The sequence below is a fragment of the Coturnix japonica genome, chromosome 4, assembly GCF_001577835.2.
Source record: "Coturnix japonica isolate 7356 chromosome 4, Coturnix japonica 2.1, whole genome shotgun sequence".
Classification (NCBI taxonomy): Eukaryota; Metazoa; Chordata; class Aves; order Galliformes; family Phasianidae; genus Coturnix; species Coturnix japonica.
The window spans coordinates 52,693,604-52,714,822 of record NC_029519.1 but is presented as its reverse complement, the minus strand read 5'-3'; the positions used below and the strand labels follow the sequence as shown (position 1 = coordinate 52,714,822).

The window sequence follows — 21,219 nt, the reverse complement described above, 5'->3', positions numbered from 1 at the left end:
TAGAGGCTTGCGGAGCTTGAGTTCTCCTCAGCATTCACTGTCACACAGCAATGACAGTTGCCGAGGTCAGTTCTTGTGGCAGTATCTTCTTCAAACTTATTGTTCATGTTAAGCATGAAGAATGATAATGGTTCTGCATTTTAACAGAGCTGTTTTCAAAATTTACTTTGCTATCACTCAAGAGTCATTTGATCAAATTTTGCTGGGTTTGCTCAGGAATTTCCAGGTGCTTCTAGAGCTGATGGTCTCCTATCACTAACATGTGCAACCTGGACAGAACACTTAATACCTTTAAAATCATCTGGAGAAAATGTCCATATGGCAGCTTCAGGGAGGACAGAAAGAGGGCTGTCCTCAAGGAATGCCCTTATCCCCAACATCCTTTTCCCTTGTTGAATTTAATGATCCAGAAAAGCCTATAATTCCATCTACCCGTCCATCTGCCCATCACTAGTGTATTCAAAGAACCACAGTCTTCACATAAGTGACCTGTTTAAAGCTGTTTCCCAACTTTGGGAACTGTGGACCCAGGCTATGCATATAGTGTCAGAAATACCAACCAACATGTATGAGCTGTGAGACCTCTGTCCCCAAACCCTATTTGCAGCAGGAAGTCTCCTGGGGGCTGGAGGGCGGCCAACGCCATCATTTGCAGTTAATGATGCCATGATCTTTATTTGAATTTGCAGCTCTGTGAAAGAAAGTTTTCCATCTGCAATTATGTGAACCAAGCAGCCCACTAAAGCCTTGGAAGTTTCCTTGTTGAGGCTTTGCTTCCCCATTGTGCACAAAGCGAAGCTGTAATAGGGCCAGAGACATCCAGCAGCTGTACATACACTGTGTATAGATTTTAGTGTTCAAGCAGCAAGCGAGATATATGTGCAATTAAGGAAGCGTTTCCACAGCAGGAACACAAATTCCCCTTATTGGCAGCAGAAGCAAAAAACAACTGAACAAAATGTCACTGCAGTTTGCATTTGCTGTCTCATTCTCAGTATGTGTTCTGCAGTCTCTCATGGCTGTAATCTCAGCCTCTTTGGAAAAAATATTTTTTAACCTTAAACCAACTAGCATGCGAAGTACAGCATCCTCTTGTTGCTGGGATGAAAGCATACATCTGAGAGCAAGTCCAAAAATCAAGTAACATTCTTCAAAGAGGCACTCAGATCTCAATATACCTGAAATAGCTGTTGTCTCAATAGCCTGTATGAAAACTGCTAGTTTCCTCTGTCTCACTTGGGCACCTTGCATTGTGTCCAAATCAGTGGTTAGCTTCAGAAATATTTTATTGGTCCTGTGACATGTACAGAACATAACCTGGAACACTGTTGTGGCTGGGAGATGAGATTGAATGTGATCCTGCTGTTTTGCAAGCCATGGGGAGGACAGGTTCATAATCATCTTGCGTTCTGGGATCCTTACTCATCTTTTATTGAGGCAACTCTCTCACTACTCCCAGCTGCTTGCAGCTTGTTTGTTCTGTCAGAATGTGCCTGGAGATTTTACCTATGCCTAGAGGGGCAGAAGATGTATTCCTGATGTTGGCAGATACTCCGTACTCTGAAGATGGGCCTAGAGCAGGCTGTTGCAGGGTAGTGAAGGTTCTAGGGCTTGCACCCTGCTGGATTTTCTTGAGATCAGTAGAGGTATAAAGAACAACTGGAGGAGCCCACATCCCTTTTGCATTCTTTATTTCTCTTAGAGCAGCTGTGCTTCTGCACTACCAGCTTCTAAAACAGTCACGCATACAAAAGTGTGCCAAGAGATTTAAGTATCTGATAATGTTAGTAACTTGGCATGGCTAAATTTGTGTCAGCAATTAGCTTCTGTAATAGGTTATCCAGCATATGTAATCACTTGTGTGATTTACATCCTCTGTGCTAATTTAGACTGCACAGGAGCCTGGCCAGGCTTTGCATGCTGTTGGATCTGCCTAAACTGTGTTATTTCAGGCTGCTGAAGCATCCTGCAGTGGGACGGGGCTGCCCTTAGCCCCCAGGTACCACCATCCCAGTGGCTGCAGGCTCTCTGCTCTTGCCGATGGTCTCACTTCTTATGTCGAGTGGCATGTGGCAGGTTCCCTCTGTTAATTAGAACAAATGTGCCAATTATGTTAATGTATCTCCCGATACCAATCAGTGAATAATTAGAGTCAACACATCTGTCTCTCACCAGGGAGCAGGATGGCAGCACAGACATTACAAGGTACGCTGCTCTGAATTACAGTCACATTGGGTTGTGCGTCCTCAGCTGCTCACGGGGACAGTTGCATCTTATAGCAGGCTGGGAGGTGCCTTCTGAGCACCTGCAGGGCCTGTGAGCTCATCTGCTGCGCTCACTCCTCTGCTTACAGACATCTAACAGGTAAAATTACCTGAGCTGGGATAATGGAAATTGAGATAGGAATTTCATTCTGGCTTTGTTCTGGAGGGATGATGTTTATGAAAGTTGTGTGAATGTTATTATTTTCCATAGCTGGTATCTCCAGGAGGGAACACTTAAACACCCTTCATGGCAATATTGCGGCAGATTGAATGTTTGCTATTATGATTAAGGAAAACCTATGGTCAGGCTTGTTCTATACCTATGCACAGCTATCCATGCATTTATGAGTAATATTTGGAGGGATGTGTCTGGTCTAATAGAATAGACAGATCTAGATCATGGAATCATAGAATGGTTTGAGCTGGAAGGGACCTTTAATATCAATTAATATCCAGCCCCCCTGCTATAGGCAGGGACACCTCCCACTAGACCAGTTTGTTCAAAACCTCATCCATCCTGGCCCTGAATGCTTCCAGGGAGAGGGCATCTTCGACCTCACTGGGCAGCCTGTTCCAGTGTCTCACCTCCCTCACGGTAAAGAATTTATTCCTGATATCTAGTCTAAATGTACCCTCTTACAGTTTAAAACCATTTCCCCTTGACCTGCTGCTACATGCACTTATAAAAGTTCCACTCCAGCTTTTCTGTAGTCCCCCTTCAGGTACTGGAGTTATCTGTTAAAGAATCTTTGTGACTATAGCCAGCAAACACATACTCTGAATATCTTGGAAAAGAAAGTATCTCCTCTTGAAATGTCTTCTCCAGAGAAGACATTGAAAAAACAAAGTCACAAGGGCTTGGTTTAGCCTGACCCTGAAGATGGACATCTTGTGGATCTCAGAATGGCCATGGGCATCTCGCTTCATCTCTGCCTGCTTGCCTGTTGTGCCTGCAGCACAAAGTGAGAGAGCTACACCCTGGGAATAACATGGCATCACAAGAGAGTGTTGCTTTTAATTGCAGAAATAACAGCTTGTACACTTGTCATTCACAAATCATAGTCTCACTCCACTTTGCTCTCTTTTGTGTTTGACACCCTATCAGTTTATATGTACAGGAGAACAGCCCTGCTCCACCTAGATCTGTTTATCTCCCAATTCGAACTTGCCTCTTCTCAGGAGTGCTGAGTACTGCAGCCAGTAAATGAGTAGCTTCAGAAAAAAATATAGGCCATTAGAAACTGAAAAAATATACTAACAGAATTCTTATTTACACATTGTAATGTGCTTTAATTAGTTAACATTTGTACAAGGACTGAAGGAGAAAACACAAGAGCTAATTACTGCAGGAGCAGTGTGACTTTTCCATGTTGCTCTTTATAGCAAAGGCTAAAATGTGGAAGGAAAAAGCATCCCTTCTCTTTTCTCACATGTTCTCTCCTCAGTTTCTCCCTTCAGATTTTGTGATACTTTGCTATGTGAACAGACTCATGATGTCATTAAAACCCAGGTATCAACAGAAGAATAAGTTGGATTATGTTCAAGATGTACCTAGTAAAAGAGATGAGATTTAGACACGCACACACAGTACCAATGTACTGGCAAAGCAGATTTTTCAGAAGAAAAAATAAATCCTGCAGTTCTGCAAGCTTAATGTTTTATTGTTAGCAAATTTTGTAAGCCATTAGGTGAAGAGGATCTTTTTCCCAGATGATTTGACAAAGAGCTAGAGGCAGTAAACTGAATTATGTAGAGCCTCTCTTTTTTCTGATACTGGCAACTCTTATTTTCATATCCTCTCCAGTTTTCTTGCAGGGATGAAAGGGAATTTAATGCTTATAGCTTTAATTTTGTCTAATCAGCTGAGACTCAGGCTGAATATGCATGTGTGTGCTTTTGTGGAGAGAGAGAGTGTTGCAGAGTGGTGGTATTTATCAAGTACAGAGCTCTTGGCGAGGAAGGCTGGTGCACGTACTTGCATGTCTATACCAGGAAAACTGGTGACTGAGCCACAGACAATGTTACAAATCTAGTCCTGTCCTCACTGATGTCTCAATTTTCTCAATGTGCAGATCACAGAAAAAGTAGTGGTGGATCTGATGGTGGTGGGGTACAAAGCTCTGGCACTGTGTGTAGCATCTTTTAGAGTCCAAACACTCCATCCCAGAAATAGAACAGAACTGAAAATACAGAAAAAAGCTTGATTTGTGAGAAAGATGGGGGTTAAGTAGCAAATTTCTGCAGAAGAGGTGAGCTGCTGGCTGGTTTTTCAATCTGGGCTGCATGCAGACTTGACCTGCATGCGGGGAAGGAGCCAGAGATTGCCATTGACTGAACAAGAGTCTGCCCACCTTGATTATATTTGATGGCCATTGGGATTCAGGAAAAGAACAATTTCAATCATCCTGGCAAGCAAAACCAGGTTATGACCAAGAGTTTGTGTCTTCTGTGGCAGATAAAGCATGAATGCTGCAGTGATAGAAACACAGCTTCCAAAGATTTATGTCCTTTTATTTCTCTCCGATTCCTATCAATTTCTGCAGGACTTTTAACATCACTGGTTTTTGGCTGGTTTTGGAATATGTGGCTATCAAGCAGTGCATCAAAGTGGAGTTTGAGAGAGCAGACCTTGGCAGATAGCACCTCTTGGGCCCAGCAGGCTGATTGTGTTTATGTTTTTCTTCCTTTCATTAACTCTGGACACAAGCTGAAATGATCCAGTGACACGAAGGCCCTGCTTTGATCCATCCAGGTCCGCAGTCCCTTCCTTCAGAGCACACTCAGTTCAAAGGGAAACAAGCTACTAGTTTTTCAGCCAAATTACATAAGGGTGGCTCACGGCAGTCAGCTGGGATATAATGGGGTGTTTCTTTGGGAAGGCAATAAAAAGAACATTGTCTGAATTAAAAATCACATATAAAATATTTTTCTGTATAACCAAGGAAATTACGCTTTATTAAAATGAAATACAGCTTATACAAAGAAAAGGGAAATCTAAGCACTGATGTAGTCTTTTTGAGCTACTATTTCCTTGGTAACTGTCTCTGTTTCATTTAACCCTGAGTACAGCAGAACAATAACAGACATATATGCATGAGTGCATGTATACTAGAAAATTTTGGCCTGTTTGCAATCTGTCTGTTATATGACCTCACTGTGTTGCAACTTGTGTAGATACATACAAGGTTACTGCACTATTAGATGAGATGTACAAAGGGTGGTTGCGAGACCTGGGCTCCTTTAGGTTTCTGGTGTAATCTGCATACAGATAGAGACCTTAGAAGCCCTATTCCAAATCCCATGCTTCATGCTCTGAAAGCACATTCAGCAGCTGGCCAACTCTGACAATGTATTAGTATTTTGAAGGCAAGCAATTCAGTAGGAGTAATGGTGGGAGATAGTGGGCCTGAAGAGAAAAGTAAATGTCACCATTACTCTTCCGTACTCCTGCCATGATGCTGCCTTCCAGTTGGCAGTGTGCAACAGGTGAGTCTTTTATAGTGTGCTTCGTAGCTCTCTCAGAGATGGACAAGACAGTGGCTGATTTTGTGCCAACTGTTGTGTCACCAGTCCTCATTCAGTTTTTCTCCTCCTGCCCTTTGAATCTCTCAGGTGGAGTGGCTGAAGAATGAGGAGGTGATTGATCCTGTGGAAGACCGAAATTTTTACATCACCATTGATCACAACCTGATCATCAAGCAAGCCCGGCTTTCTGACACGGCCAACTACACTTGTGTTGCCAAAAACATTGTGGCCAAAAGGAAAAGCACTACAGCAACTGTGATCGTCTATGGTAAGTGATGCTTTGTTCTGCTACACAGGGGTGGACACTCAGGAGGGAGGCTTCTAGAAATGTAACATGCCTGTATGCAAATCTTACTGCTGCTAGCAACCAGATTGCTACTTGGATGCTTCCTCAAGCATCACACCTTGCTTTCTACCCATGCATTTTATTTTCTCAGTGATGCTTTTCAGAAATAAGAGTAAAACTGATAGAAAATCTATGTTTCCATATACTGGTAAGAGTGTCAGTGTTCAACACAATCACCCATCTTCTTATCCCTCTTCTAATCAACCTATTTTTGATGCCTATTACCAAAGTATACTCTGACGTGAAATTAGCAAAGCACTCTATGGCTTCAGTTCATAGGAACACAACCTGGCTTAGAAATAAATACAAGGGGAGCAGGAAGTTTTGAATAGCATTATTCTATGCAGCAGTCCTGATCTGATATTGAGGTTGGCCCTCCTTCTCCTTTGGCCAGTTTTTCTGCTGGGTTCTCTTCTAGCCGATCCTGCTCTTCCCTACAGCCCAAGTCTCTGCCCCACAAAGCCATTGCTACAATTCTTCCCAAGCTGGGGTATCCTGCAGAACAAAACCTGATCTGACAACACGCCAGCTGACTATCCTGGTGTTCCTTACAATCAGTTTAATTATAGGATAGACAAGTGGGAAGAAATCCCTATGATTATCCCTAACATTCATTTCATATTCAGTCTAGCAGTTAGATTTAATTGTAAGCAGTTGCTTCCCTGAAGTTACAATGAGGGCCTTTTAGTTCAGATTTTATAGAAAAACAGCTGAATTGAGTTGATTAGCAGTGTTTGTGATATTGAGAGATGGACCGTGCAAAAGCACTGTGTTTTGTAACTGTGGTGAATGCAAAAGCATAGAGATACAGGCATGCTTGAACTCCTTATTCATATACAGTTGTGTTTTTTTGAACAGTCAAGTCAAGAACATATGTAAAGGAGCAGCCACTTGTGTGGGCTTTGATATTAAAGCCTTATTAAAGTGTTGTGTTATACCACAGATGTTTGGGAGCTGGGGAATTTAAACAGTTGGTATATTATCCATACCCTGATCATGCCATTAATACACAGAGCAGCACAGTTCCCTCTCCATCCTCATCATTCTTTCTAACCCAGAAGCTGAGGCAGGTGGAAATGAGAGGCAGCACAAATATCTTCCCAAGGATAAATATCTTCCCAAAGTCCAAAATAAAAATTTAGTGTATACTTACTCTGAACAGCTTAAATATCTGTTGAGGTGATAGGACATTCATATGCACCAGCTGTTTCCACACTGGGGTGAGTGGAGTTGCCCTGACATCGCAAAATCAGCTTCTAGAAAAGAAAGAGAAATCATAACTTCCAAGTCTTCCTGTTGAAAGCAAGAGAGTGTAGCATGATAGATAAATCCAAGAAAGAGGTGCAGTGCGAGTTATATCCAGGATAGCTTTCATGTAGTGTCATGCTCTTCCTCTTGCTTTCCAGTGAATGGAGGCTGGTCTACCTGGACTGAGTGGTCAGTGTGCAACAGCCGCTGTGGGAGAGGCTTCCAGAAGCGCACAAGAACCTGCACTAACCCTGCTCCACTCAATGGAGGGGCCTTTTGCGAGGGACAAAACGTTCAGAAAATAGCTTGCACCACCCTGTGCCCAGGTACAGTATGAATACCGTGTAGCCATCAATGCATGATTTTTTCTGGTGCCAGTCATTCTGGGAGAAGGCTGCTAGTCACAGAAGCTTCCTTCTCTTTATTAATAAATCTAACATTTCAGTCAGTGAATAGGAAATTGTGTTATGTAAGTAGTTAAAATAGTGCACGCATCAAGCAGCAGGGGATTTGGTCCCACTTTTGCACACAGCTTGTGAACTTGTCTCAGCCTTGGTAATTCAGGGGATTTGGAGAATGCTCAGAGCTTCAGACAGTGGGAGATAAAGGCTGAAAGCTCTGGAAGAGGACAGGAATTTGAGTCCACAAAGTGACTGTGATGCAAATAAATTTGTAATGTCTGTTCAGTCCAGCTGTCACAGCAAGTGCATCATTTGAGACATGTGGAGAGTGGATGCCAGTTTTCAGGCACATTTACCTGACTTCAAATACAGTACCTTTAAAAGGTATTTAAATGCAAACTTATGAAAATTACAAAATTGTTTTAGGAGACACAAGGTAGTGTGTGGCCTTTCCATGACAACATTCTGCCATCTGTCCTATTCTCCTATGTTGGCTGCAGCACTGAAATCAGTGTCACTACTGTGTCACCTTCAACTTAGGAAGCTTGGCCATCCAAGACTGAGTCACAGGAGTGGGTCAAAGGAGCTGAAAAGAGCAAAAATGCCACTTCTGCTCATTATTCTAAGTGGCAGACTACTGTCTCAAACTCTGTTACTCGAATAATTTAGTTATTAGCTCATTGACTGTTTCACATTTTGCTTTTGAAAATCATTTGCAGGATTTTGAAAGGTGCTAAATGCATTCCTGATTCCATTCGTGTGAAATATATCACTGTCTTTAAATAATTCTTTTAATATAAAATATTTAAAATTAAATGTCTTCATCCTAGAGAAGAGCTTCTGGCCAAGTTTAATTTTAACCTCTCTGTTAAAAAAAAATAAAAAAATAAAAATAAAAAAGGAAAAAAATATCACAGATTGCCAACTTGCACACTTTGAGTACAGATAAACTGCTGACGTTTCTAAAAGGGGAGAGGAAGAGCAGAAATGATGCTGGGACAGAAATAGAACTTTTAAAAATAGAGGCTGGTTCATTTATTTGATTCACATGTTGGAATGTCTTAGAGTCCTTCTTCCTTGCTAGGATAACTGAAAATTCCAGGTAGAGTTATCCCAAGAAGAGCAATGCTTTGGCTTGGTCCCACACTCCCCTTCGTGTACCTGTTCCCCTTACACCTTGTGTCTTCTCCTTGTCTCAGTGGATGGCAAATGGACGTCCTGGAGCAAGTGGTCCACTTGTGGGACAGAGTGTACCCACTGGCGCAGGAGGGAGTGCACAGCCCCAGCCCCAAAGAATGGAGGCAAGGACTGCGAAGGACTGGTGCTGCAGTCCAAGAACTGCACCGACGGGCTCTGCATGCAGGGTGAGTGCTGCTGCATGAGTTCTGGGATCCAGGAAAGATGTACCATAAAAAAGGCTGCAAGAGATCTTGTCATCATATATCTCCTGACAGCTGTTACTTATACAGCCTTCATTTAACTTATGCAGTAGTGTCATGAAGGTCTGCTCTAGTGCTGAGGTCTGTTCAGTCTGTGTCCATCCATGCTGTGGTCCTGTCTTAGGGACCAATAGGGCTGAGGTGAAAGGAAGAGCAGGCTTGTACTGCGATTCTGACTTTTTTGCAAGCAATGTCTTCTATGTCTTTTTCATTCATTCTTAAAAATGAAGTCTTCATTCTGCTGGTGTGTTGAAACTTCTCTTTGCATTTTGTTAGAATAACCTGAGTATACTAGACTCTCTTCTGAAGAATATGTGACATTTCTTCCTTCTCTGTTGAGCCTCAGCTCTTCATTTCCTAGAAAGCTGTGGTGGTGACCATCCAGGATCTATGAGTCCAGATCATGATATGCTTGGAGTTTTCTAATGCAAAAAGAGTCAGGAATTTTTGTTCTCTCTGGCAGATGACTAGTGACCAAAATAGTCCCAAAGTCATGTAAGTAACACCATTAAACTAATAGGTCTACTTCCTGAGTAGGTGGCTACTGTCCTGGCAGCAACCTCTTGTGATACTCTATGTCAGTAATTTGCCCCAAGATACCAAGATTTACCAAAAACACTTCCCCAGTGTAACTTACACCAGCACATTCATCATGTGAAAAGCTATTATTCAATGTCAACAGCATAAAAAATGTAGTCCTCCAATATTTGTTTTTAACAGGCATATAGAAAAGTAAGATTCAGAGCTTTTTGCTTTTTATTTTCCAAAGACATGGCTGGATTTTTTTCCCTGTTTTATTGTAAAACATCTTTGTGACTATCATAGTGGAAAAGCTAACACACCTCTAGCTCCTGTGGTATGAATAAGTCATTATGGTAAATTAGGAAGAAAAAATACATCCCCTCTACAGAAGAGCTCTTTACTATCAGTTTATATTTAGACAGGTGTATGTCATCTTTGTGTATGTGCATAAAGAGAGCCATTTAAGCAGAAATCTGGTAGAAGAATAGATATAATAGTACAGCAGAATAAAAGCCCTATAGGGATCTCATTTATCTGTTGAAGGTATATTGCATTTTATTTGTGAAAGTGGATGCTGAGTATAAAGCAGAAGTTTTCAGTGGGAGAGAATGTGAGGTTATTGTGGATCTTACTCTGCTTCATATATATGTATATAAAAATGGTAATGAAAAATATTCAGTCACATATTGACCCACTTGGCTCCAGGGGCCATGATCATCCTTCAGTGCTGGAATTTAATGGCAGTGTTTTAGTGGTGTCTTTATACTCCTGGGGCTTCATACACCTGTAAAACCTACAGTGCTGCTTCCAGATCCATCACTGCTGGGAAGATTGATTTGCTGCACATTATGGCAATGTGCCTACTGTTCTCTCTTTCTTTTTCTCATCCTTGCAGTTTATGCAAAGCCATTCTACCTCTTTTATATTTTCACTGATGTGAGCCTAGATCCATAGCAGATCTGCCCATAAGTAAGGAAAGTAACATGGACCTCTTCATTCCTAAAATACCACACACAAGACTGGTGAGGGCCAGCCCAGAGCTGGCATTTCCCCTGCCTGGGAACATCTGAACCTACCAGAGACCTCAAAGCTGTCATGCTGGTGGGTGCCACTTAGCGTTGCAACCGCGTGCCCTCCATGTCAGCTCTCCAGGAGGCTGCATTGGCCGGCTGCTTGCCTATCCCATGGCCAGATCTAGTTTCTGGGTTTTCTGGTGCTTCCTGCTCAAAGGCAGACCTCAGTGCCTGCACTGTGTGAGCAGCTACAATCAAAGAGCTACTGGATGGGCCCCTCTTGCCATGAGGCTGTTGCTTTGACAAAAACCCACTTGTAAACATATATCTCTATATAGTTGTGTATAAAAGGTATCCTGGAAGATGTTGAGTTGAATGAGTCTAATTTGCAAGCTCTTTTTCTTTCAGTCTATTATTCACTACAGTAGCATCAGCTGGATAAATCAATAAGCTCTTTCATCAGACTGCCCCTGCTCCAGCAAAGAGCAGCAGTCTGCACCAGTATTGATTTCTGTGGGGATAAAAACTGTGGAGCTCTCTCCATCCCTTGTAATTACAGTATTTTGCACCCAAAGCTGCAGTTTGTGCTTACCGCTAACTGTGGCATTTCTTGTGCAACTCTGCTGTCACATTTATTCAGACTAATGATCTTGCTAGTACACACATACACTCTCTTATTCGGTAGTTAGTATTTTTCTGTTAACATGAAAGGATGAACAGTCATTAAACTAGAAAGCCTGCAGAGAGGCAGAAGGCTGAGCTGAAGAAGAAAAGTAGCTGCAGTGACAATTCAGGGCGGTCATTACTATTTTAAGTTTCCCCATGCACAATATTGCCTAGCAGGTCCCGTTAAAACAATTTTGTAATTCCCATAACAGCATTAATATGATCTTCTGGAACAAAATATGGTGTAGTGTAAGAGGAATTGGATGGTTACCACCCACACTAGTTGCGTTACTGCCTCTATAGTTGCATTATTTCCCATTTGAAGTACGAGAACTGCAGTAAATACTTTGGTGCAATGAGGTATGCTTTTAAAGGCACACACTGCATCTCACAGGGGATCGCTATAAGCTGAAACACTGCAATTAGCCCTCCCCTCATCCCACTTAATGACTTTTGTGGGTGTTCTGCGTGGACACCAAGCAATCACAATGCTGCACCACCGCCTCACACTCCAGCAGAAATTTGATGATGGAATCACAAAAAGCTTTAGAGAAAAGTACAGTGTGAAGTGCTTTGCTGTGCCCAGTGGTGGGAAGGTATATGTGTGATACTGGAAAGTATCTGGTTGCCCAAATTTGGCTTTGCATTCTGCATAAATTGCTGTTGATGGCCAGGAAGAGGTGGACACCCTATAAAGTGAGTTAACTGTTGGCTGGAGGCTTTCTGCATGAGTGGTGATGTGCAACTGTCTTCTTGCTATTTCAAACATAAGGTCAAAAATATTAGATGCTGTATCAAGCTTAGAATCATAGAATAAGCCAAGCCGGAAAGGACCCAGAAGGATCATTGAGTCCATCTCCTGGTTCCATACAGCACCAACCAAAAATCAGACCGTATGTCTGAGAGTGTTGTTCAGATACTCTTTGAACTCTGGCTAGTTTTATGCCATGTTCCATGCTCAACCACCCTCTCTTGGTGAAGAATCTTGAATGTGTCCATGCTCAAATTGTTTTATCTGTGTCCTGTTGGCTGACGATCTCAGGTGGCAATGTTCAGGTCTGTTTTATCCCTAGCTTCAATAAATGAGCTCAGAAAGTGTGTAAACATGAGCATGGGTGCCTGTTCATGCTGGTAAAGCATGTCTTTTCTGAAATCTGAAATTCTGAGATCATGCTTATTTATAGGCAAGTTGGCACCAACATAGTCAAGAGAAAGTAATCTAAAAGGAAATTTCCTTGGGTCAAGCATAATCAGATCCATTGTGGACTTTTCCTTTATTCCTTTAAATAAATTAGCATGAGAAGACTGAGGCAGGCTGCTATCACTTAGAGAATGGTAGAAAATAATCAAAAAATCCTCACCTGCCACTAAGGGCATCACTAGACCAGCTCCCTGGTCACTACTATACTATAAGTGAACCACATAACTTATGTGCACAGAAAACTAGTTGAATACACAACTTGAGAAATAGCCAGCTATGCAATGGAGAAGATGTTATTACCAGAACTGTATATCCATTTCTTGTTAAAACGGCCCCCTGCTAGTTGAGAGTGAATCAATGTGTTGCTTCTATAGTTGCCAAACTCTTCAAAATCCTTGTATGAAAGTCAGATTTAAGTTCATAAAATTGCTTCTTGCAGCCACAGTGACCTAAGCTTATGAAGGAAATAAAGTTTGTCCTGCTGGTTCACTAAACTGTTAACTATGGCCCTTTTCCAGCCCTGTGCTGTTTGTATACAGATCTCATGTAGAAAGGAAGGCTAACCTGATACTGTTTCTCCCTGGAATGTATGTGTACTGCACGTGCCCTGTTTGTTTAATGTAATATGCCAGAACTTTCTGATGGGATAAGCATTTGTTTCCCTTTTTGGCTTGTTTTGAAAGCCGGCATTCAGCAAGGAATTACAGAGCAGAGAAGTCTGATGAGGACTTCTGGTCTTCCAGAGCAGATTAGTGTGCAAAAAGCAGGGGAATGTTTTTCAGGCTCCAGGAGGTAAGCAAAGCTCTCTCAAGGGAGATTGCAACAGAAGCCTATGTGTGCAAAGGAATGAAATAAAACCTTTTATTAAGAGCATGTGGGTCAAGAGGGAACTTACAATATGTTCAGTCAGTTGGTGTAATGATATATCCACCTGGCCAGTTGCACCGAGCCCTTGCGGGGGGGGGGGGTGGTTATTCATTTGAAGAACACATCTCGTCTGTTCCTAGAGGAAGTTTTCTGCACTATTGTTATTTGAGATGACTAAAGAGTTGTGATATTTTATTTTTAACCCCACTACTATGTAATGATGTGGCAGCTAAGGGAATTTATGCACACATCTCAGAGTTACAACTCTTATTTATTTTTATTGTAGCAACATGAGAAATCCCTAGCCAAGGAGCGTCCACACTCCGGTGGGTCCTCTGCAACTGCCTAGTTAGAGTTCGTGCCTAACAAAGCTCCTACTCAAAGCAGATGAAAGCTCTCAGTATAAAACAAAAGTGCAGATTTATAAGCAGAGCCTGGAACACTGAAACTGCTTTTTTCCACCCGTCACTTCAGAAAAAGCCCCCTCCCTATTAATTTTAATGAAAGGTGGGCACTCTAAGATCTCTAGGCTGTTTTGAAAAATAAGCCAGAGAATATATTACCTTACTTGTGAGCTTATAGACCTGCCAAGGATTTTGGTACATCACTGAACATCCATTCAGGCACCTCCTGCTTCTCACAAGCCTTTTTTCCAGCTCTTTCAGCCTCTGGATGCATTCTAACTGTGTTTTCTGTTACGAAGTTGCTTGCCATGCATTCCCTCTTCAGTGCCAGCTCCTGTTCTTGTTTCATCTCTCCCTGTAACTCACTTGCTGTGGGCCAGCTGCAAAACAAAGCAAACCCCAGGAAATCTATTCAGGCACTGCAAATGTTGAATTTGCGAATACACAAACTAACAAATTGCAGTGCTAGACGTGTGTTTACTTTTGCTGTCAAACATCTGTAAGAAACCCAGCATTAAGGTTACGTGCTTGTAAGATATTAAACACTGGCACAAGATTTAGCTAAAAGGTCAAAGTCCTTAACTTTAAAAGATTGCATAATGTCAGAATTGCCTCTTCTAATCCAAATCAAATTGTAGCAACAAGTTATCCTATTCCTCCATATTCTCCCACCCCATGTAGCTGACATGCATGTTTAAACTAAGGCAAGACCTTTCTAACAGTGTTAGCAAAAGTCAGGAATCTAATTTAAAATGAAACTACAGTTTCAATCTTAATTATAGAATATCATACCCTCTTGTTCAAGGACAGAAATGAGAGAGACTCCCCATTTAACCTATACACTCAGGAAAGATCTGAGATAACACCCAAGTAAATAATCAGTTACAAAACCTCGAGCTTCTTATTTATTAGCCCACCCTGAACTTGCCAATAATTAGTCCTTTAACAGGAAAATAAATTACTGTGCATTATCTCCAAGATACCTGATATCATATCTGACCTTCAGCATACTTGCTGCAGACTTGAAGGTCTTTCTTTGAGAAAGCAAATAGAAGAAGCTCAACACATTCTGCCTGACATATTTTTGCAGCTCTGGGAACTTTATTATGCACTATCCCCCTCCACCCCCCCTTTTTTTCGTTTTTTTTTATCAACCATAAATTAGAGATGACATTTTCTTGTTTATATGCTGGAGTTTCTGCAAAATAGCAGGGGAGAAAAACAATTAGCAGCAACTGCAATCCAAGGATTACTGTTATTATTTCTTCTCTATTAAATCTGTATTAGAAACATGTTAAGTGAGCATGGAGGTTTAGTCCTAAACAGTAGGAATATGGGATTTACTCTGAGGTTATATTTGTACCCTTAACTTTGCTCCCTCACAGAGAAAGAACTACCAGCAGCTTGTGCGGCCATGGCCAATGGGCACTGGAGGGAGAAATTCAAAACTCCTATAAGTCAATTTAAATCTCCTAATGTCCTTCTCCTTGTGAAAGTGACTGCTTTTCCATGACAGGGAGTATATGGAGACCTATGTAGTTGCATCTGAGTTAACATCATCACTTGAAAGCTTTGAGCATTTTCACATTCTGTTTATTTTAAAGATTTTTTTTCTAAAAACAACAAACTTGGCAAGCAATTCTGAGCGTCTGGAGCTGGAGAAAGAGGAAGATACTGAATTACCAACGAAAGATCTCACCTTCAGAATTAAGAACAGAACTAGTCAGATGCCTGTTATTTGGGACTGACATGGGAAAAAAAAATTACTAGCTTGCTGGCCTTGATTTATCAAATATTTGAACTCATCTAGCATATGTACATACATACACACGGTGAGAGCAAAGAGTTGTTCTTGTAAAATCTCGTGTCACTGTGCACCACCTACCTACTTTAAATTGTCTAAGAACTGCTTCAGTCACATTTTAGGCCTCTACATTTGAGAATTAGTCTCTATTCATCTTTTACAGCTCTGTACTTCAGAGCCTGTTGCCACCAAGAGGTTATTACAACTTCACTGTCACTACACTGGATAAAACCATCAAAGTAGAGAAAGAAAAGCATCAGTTGAATGAGTGCCCTCTTCTTTTTTTATATGCAATTTAAGGGCATTGACTTTGGAACCAAAAGGGGAAAATGGGCTATTACTGTATATCATGCTCAACCTGTCATGTTCATTGCAACAGGATGATATGGGGACACATCATGTGGCTAGGCTTTCAAAAGGGCCACATAATTACGTGACCCCAGCTCCTTTTAAAAGCACTGTGCAGAAGAGAAAGTAAAGAGCATTTATAGATTAGGAGCAAGTGATGCCAGATTAAAATATTATGCATTAAAGAAACAAGCAGTTATGATGTACTTTATGCAATCTTCACTTTATTAAATGCATGTGCATGTCTCAAAATCTCACTAACCTTGATACAGTCTCAAAATATGTGCCATTAGCTGTGACCTCAGCAGCTAATGGCATAAAGCAGTTTCTTTGTAGGATAATTGTAAATGTTTTTGTAAATATGACCTGAACTGGATAAGTATCAATGTGCCCAGAAAGATCACCTTCAGCTGCTCCACCATCTTGCATAGTTACCTGCAGGAAAGAGAAAGTATTGAAGTAAGCAGCTGAAGAAAATACAAATGGAAAAGGCTTTGTTTTCCCCTTTCTTTCTTATGTTGATATTTTATTTTCTGCAAGTAACAGAATATAACATTATTGTAATGTGCTAAAAAATGAAACAATAATACAGTTTCAATATGACTACAAACCTTGTAAAATCTATTAGGGATCAAAAAGGGGAGGCAGTTACAAAATTCTCTCTGTGTGAAGCCATAGCCTTCTGTACACCACAAGGAGTAAAGTTGTCTTTAAAGAGCTTACAATGTAAAATCAGACACAGGATTTCAGGACACTGAATTTCCATTTTGTGTAGTATGTATGTGTATATATGCTCATTAACATTTTGAGAGGTATATTCATCCCTGGGGACAAGAGGTGGAAATAGCTCAGAAAAGTTGCTTTGGTGGCTTTTTTTATGACAATCTGTTTCAGCTTCTAACTCAGAGGAATGAGCACCATAATCTCTGCAGAATTACTATCTGTCATAGGTCTGAGGATCTTCATTCCTACCCCATCCCTTGGCAGACAGGTTTCTCCTGAGGCAAATTGCAGCAGCTGAATACTTGCTGTAAAAAGAGATGTTCTGCTATGTCACAGACAACCGTCTAAGCCAGGTGATCCCACACATTCAGATATTTGACTCCAGTGACATGCCTTTGAGTCTCCTGTGGTTACTGGCACAAATGGATTTCCAGAAGGTCAGAGCAAGGCATGTGGAACCAGAATGCTCTGGCTGGGCTCCCAATGGTTAGGGATCATTTGTGTTTGCAAATAGCACCAAACTAATTAAATGAGCTTCAAAATCTATTTAGTTAAATGGACTCAATTTCCCAAAGCATTGTAAGTGTGACTGGTACAGAAATTGAGTTAAACTAAATTGATAAAAAGCCCATTGAAGGCTTTTCTGTGTACCAATGTTAGACTGGTTTTTCTTTCCAGTCCTCTGACCTTTGACATATTCACCCTTTCAGCATATTACATTGTATAAAGGTGCTTAAATTGCTCTAGATATTCTTTATGGAAAGTAAATAGCCAATGCCTAGGAAATGCATCTTTATAATGACATATCTGTATTTGTACAAAGCATTTGTGCCTATGTAATTTTAAAAGTCTACCTTTTACACTTTACATTTTAATAGAAGCACTTTTACAGGGGAAAAAAACCATGTATTTACAAGCTTAAAGTGGAATATGAAGTAGAACGCATGGAGAAACATCCACTTAATTAAAGACTTTTTCATAATATATTTAATGTGCAATTACATTGGTGAAATTTCTGTGCTTAATCCAAGCCTCCCACTGATTCTCCAGGTATGACATAGAGTGAGGTACTTGTAAAATGAGGGAAATAAATAGCCAGTGTTGGTAAGCTGCTGAGATCCTCGAACAGAAGGGACTATGCAAGTGTAAAGTATGTTTATTACTATTTTATTTGTCCAGCAGTAAGTTACACAACAAAACATCAAAAGCTGCTTTGAAAATGCACATTTCTCAACAAGCTGTAGGAAGGAGCTTAAATTATTTTTCTCAAAGCAAGTAGCTCACTGTGAAGCCAGCAGCTCTGCGTGTGAGTCAGCAGCCTCAGCAGCCTTCCTAGAGTCAAAGCCAATAGCACCTTTCTACATCTACCCTTGTTAAAAAATTTGATGATTCTGGTAGAAGTCCCTGAGGTATATGCCAAGCAATGATGTTGATACAGGGAAGAAAAAAAGAAAAGAAAAAGATGTCAATTCACTGTGGTTACTTTGAAGAGAGGAGGGGAGTCATTCTTCATTATTACAGGTACTAATCCCAGCAGGTTTGCATCATTATCCAATGAAAACATCCTTTCTCATTGTTTGAAGGTGTCATCAGAGGGACTGGCATGAAAGCCTACTTTCTAAAGCAGCGCCTGTGCTGTGATTCTGGGAGCATGGCCATGGACCAGGCTTCTGTGTAGCCAGCACTGCTATGTGCAGCCTCAAGCATTCCATTGCCATGGCAAGGCCCCATCCCTTTTAGAACACTCTTTCATGACAAAGGAGAGCTTAAAAAATGTTTTATTCTAGAAGCTCCTGCCTAAATGGCAAAGGGTGCCTATAGTTGCCATGTTTGAGTCATCTCCTACAATTGTGCTTAATTTGCAAGCACAAATGGAGCTGGCATTTGATGCGCTGTTCAGCAGACTGCTGGCACAGCCCAGCTTGGCTGGGTTGCTTAATAACCAGCCTGAGGTGAGGAGTCCTCTTGCTTCATCCAGGGGAGGTCTTATGGCCACCACAGCCTAGCTTGTGCAGTGCTGTCTCCTTGACCAGGACTGTGCACTTCCTAGTCCTCAGCATAGATGTCCATTTATCTATCCATGGCCAGCGTGCTCAGGCATGACTATTGGCACCTGGTAAAAAATTGGTATGCCCACAACTAAAAGCTCAGCATGGCATCTCATGCCCTTAGCCCTTCCACTTCGTCCCCTTCTTTCTTCTATATAGAACACATATTTTTCCAGCTGCAAAGGTTTGCTCAGAAAGTGTTGCCACTCAGTTCAGTAGTGGCACACACAGGAGGGTAAAATTAAATGCCATTTGCAAAGTATATCACTGTGTAAGAAAAATGGTTATAAAAATTTTCCTCATCTTTTCCTCATCTTTGTATTAGCTGTGCTTTCAATATAGACACAAAGCATTTCTAGTGAAGGTATCAATCATTGGCTGCTTCAAGGCTGTTCTCTGTAGTTATCAGTATGAGAATCTATGCAAAATTGTAAGAGGCAGGTAAGTATTTGTGACAAACAAGGTCTAGGAAGAGTTTGCTGCTTCTTTCAGTGTATTTTGAGACCACAATTGGTTACTTTACTGAGAAGATTTGAACTTGGATTTCTACTTTGTTGGGAATAGAAAAGGCTGTCAGTAAACTCAAAGCTAATTCAGGCAGTGCCATTTTTTGTGCCCTCTGAGTGGCAGATATCAAATCATTACCTGTGTGGCAGGAATGGCATGCAGCCTCAAATGCCAAACCTGCCAGCTGAAGAACAGCTGAAGGAAAGGGGAATGACCTTTGTGGCTTTGCACAAAGGAGTGCAAGCTTTGCACAAGTTTAGGTGATGAAGACCTGATTCAGGTATTCTACCCTATGCCAGCACCCCCAAAAGTACTCAATGGGGCACAAGAAATGCAGGGATCTCCCAGCAGATTTGACTATGAGGCTGAAGAGCATTTGGAGAAGCAGAAAGCCTAAATTCAGCCTTGTTTTTTACCTTGTATTTCTCCTGGCTGCCCCCTGCTCTCCAGGGACATCTTGCCATAGGAAATATTGTCCATAATGTTATAGCTGAAACAGCTGGAATTTAGGTGGACTAAATATGCACCTCGGCATTCACCTGGGGAGTAATTGGGGGATAACCAGCTCACTGTAAATTCATGCTCCAACTTACTGAGCACTCACTCAAGCCCTCAGAAGTTGCCTGCCTGACTTTTTATGGCCAATGCCTCGAGCACACTGATAGAAGTGGGAAGCAGTTATTACAAAAGATTGAGTGTGCATGCTGAGAGTACATGTAGATGAGCTTGCCTCAACAGACCAAATAAATGAGTGTGAGAACATAATATTTCTAAAAGCAATTGTAAGTCTGGAATCGTTGCGGTGAGATAAAGTTTTAAGTAGATATTACAGACAGTATAGTCTATCCTATAATGTCTCAGAAAAAAAAGCCATCATCATCAGAAAGCACCTCTTCTTGTTCTGGTATTTCAGTTGAGGTAGCATTTATGTAATAGTTAATGTCTGGAAACTTTGTGGGGAGGTATGTCTATATGTGCAATTGGGACAGACTGTATCTTCATTAGCAAGCGGCACAGCAAGGTAGGATGAGATATGCAAAGCTCAACAGATGCTGAGAACCGATCTCAGCATTTCTGGGAGCTGGAGATTATTACTCTGATCTGCCTGTAATGTGGTCCTGTACATTAGGCACGCACCAGGAGTCCAGTTTTGTTTCATCTGTAGCAACCCAGATGTGCAAGCTCCCCACAGTGTGCCCCAAGGCATGGGGGAGATGGAGAGAGCTGTGAGATTCCTTTCAAAAGAAGGAATATGGGGACCCTTTCCCAGGCACCCACCTTGATTCCATCCATGGCAGTGACTTACCTTTGGTTTGTGATTTCCCTCTCCAAAAGGATGGGACTCAGAGCCTTTCCTTTGCTCCCCATGTGAATGGAAGGGGGCTGAGAGGTATTCAGCAACTTCATTGATCTTCTGTAAAGCCAAACAGCCTCAGTGTGCTTCTCTGTACAAGCTGCAGAAAGAAGAGACTAAAGAAACGATCTCTCTTATTTAGCCGTTCTGAAATATAACTGTAAATTGTGTTATCATTTTGTCGATATACAGGGCTTGCAAAGATTTCAAATAAATAATGCTATGACCCCAGGGGCCTTATTGATTTTTTAATAATTCTGAAGAGAAGCCACTCAGTTTCCTGTTTGCTGACAAATTCTTTGCTCCCTGAGGAATTCCTATTGAACGCATATTAAAGACAGGATAAAATAATTCCATGGAAATCCAGAAAGAGGGCTTTCTGTATGGACTCTGCTCAGCAAATGGGTATTTAACCTCTGACCGGTGACGACAGGTCTCCTTTAGCTCTATTAGATCAACAGCAAGCTACTATAATTAAATAAAAAAACTGTTTAGAGCCTCACCGAACATGTCCTGGGAATTAAAGCATATGGCAGGGA

General features: G+C 41.4%; 1 protein-coding gene across 2 annotated transcripts in view; it reads left to right on the top strand.

Moving 5' to 3' along the window:
- UNC5C (unc-5 netrin receptor C) overlaps positions 1 to 21,219 on the top strand; it is a 234,020-nt gene that overhangs the window by 182,975 nt on the left and 29,826 nt on the right. For both annotated transcript variants that reach the window (XM_015862012.2, XM_015862013.1), the window contains exons 5-7: positions 5,877 to 6,057; positions 7,542 to 7,709; positions 8,984 to 9,148. In XM_015862012.2, the coding sequence (XP_015717498.1) occupies positions 5,877 to 6,057; positions 7,542 to 7,709; positions 8,984 to 9,148 (514 nt within the window). The remainder of the gene's footprint in view (positions 1 to 5,876; positions 6,058 to 7,541; positions 7,710 to 8,983; positions 9,149 to 21,219) is intronic.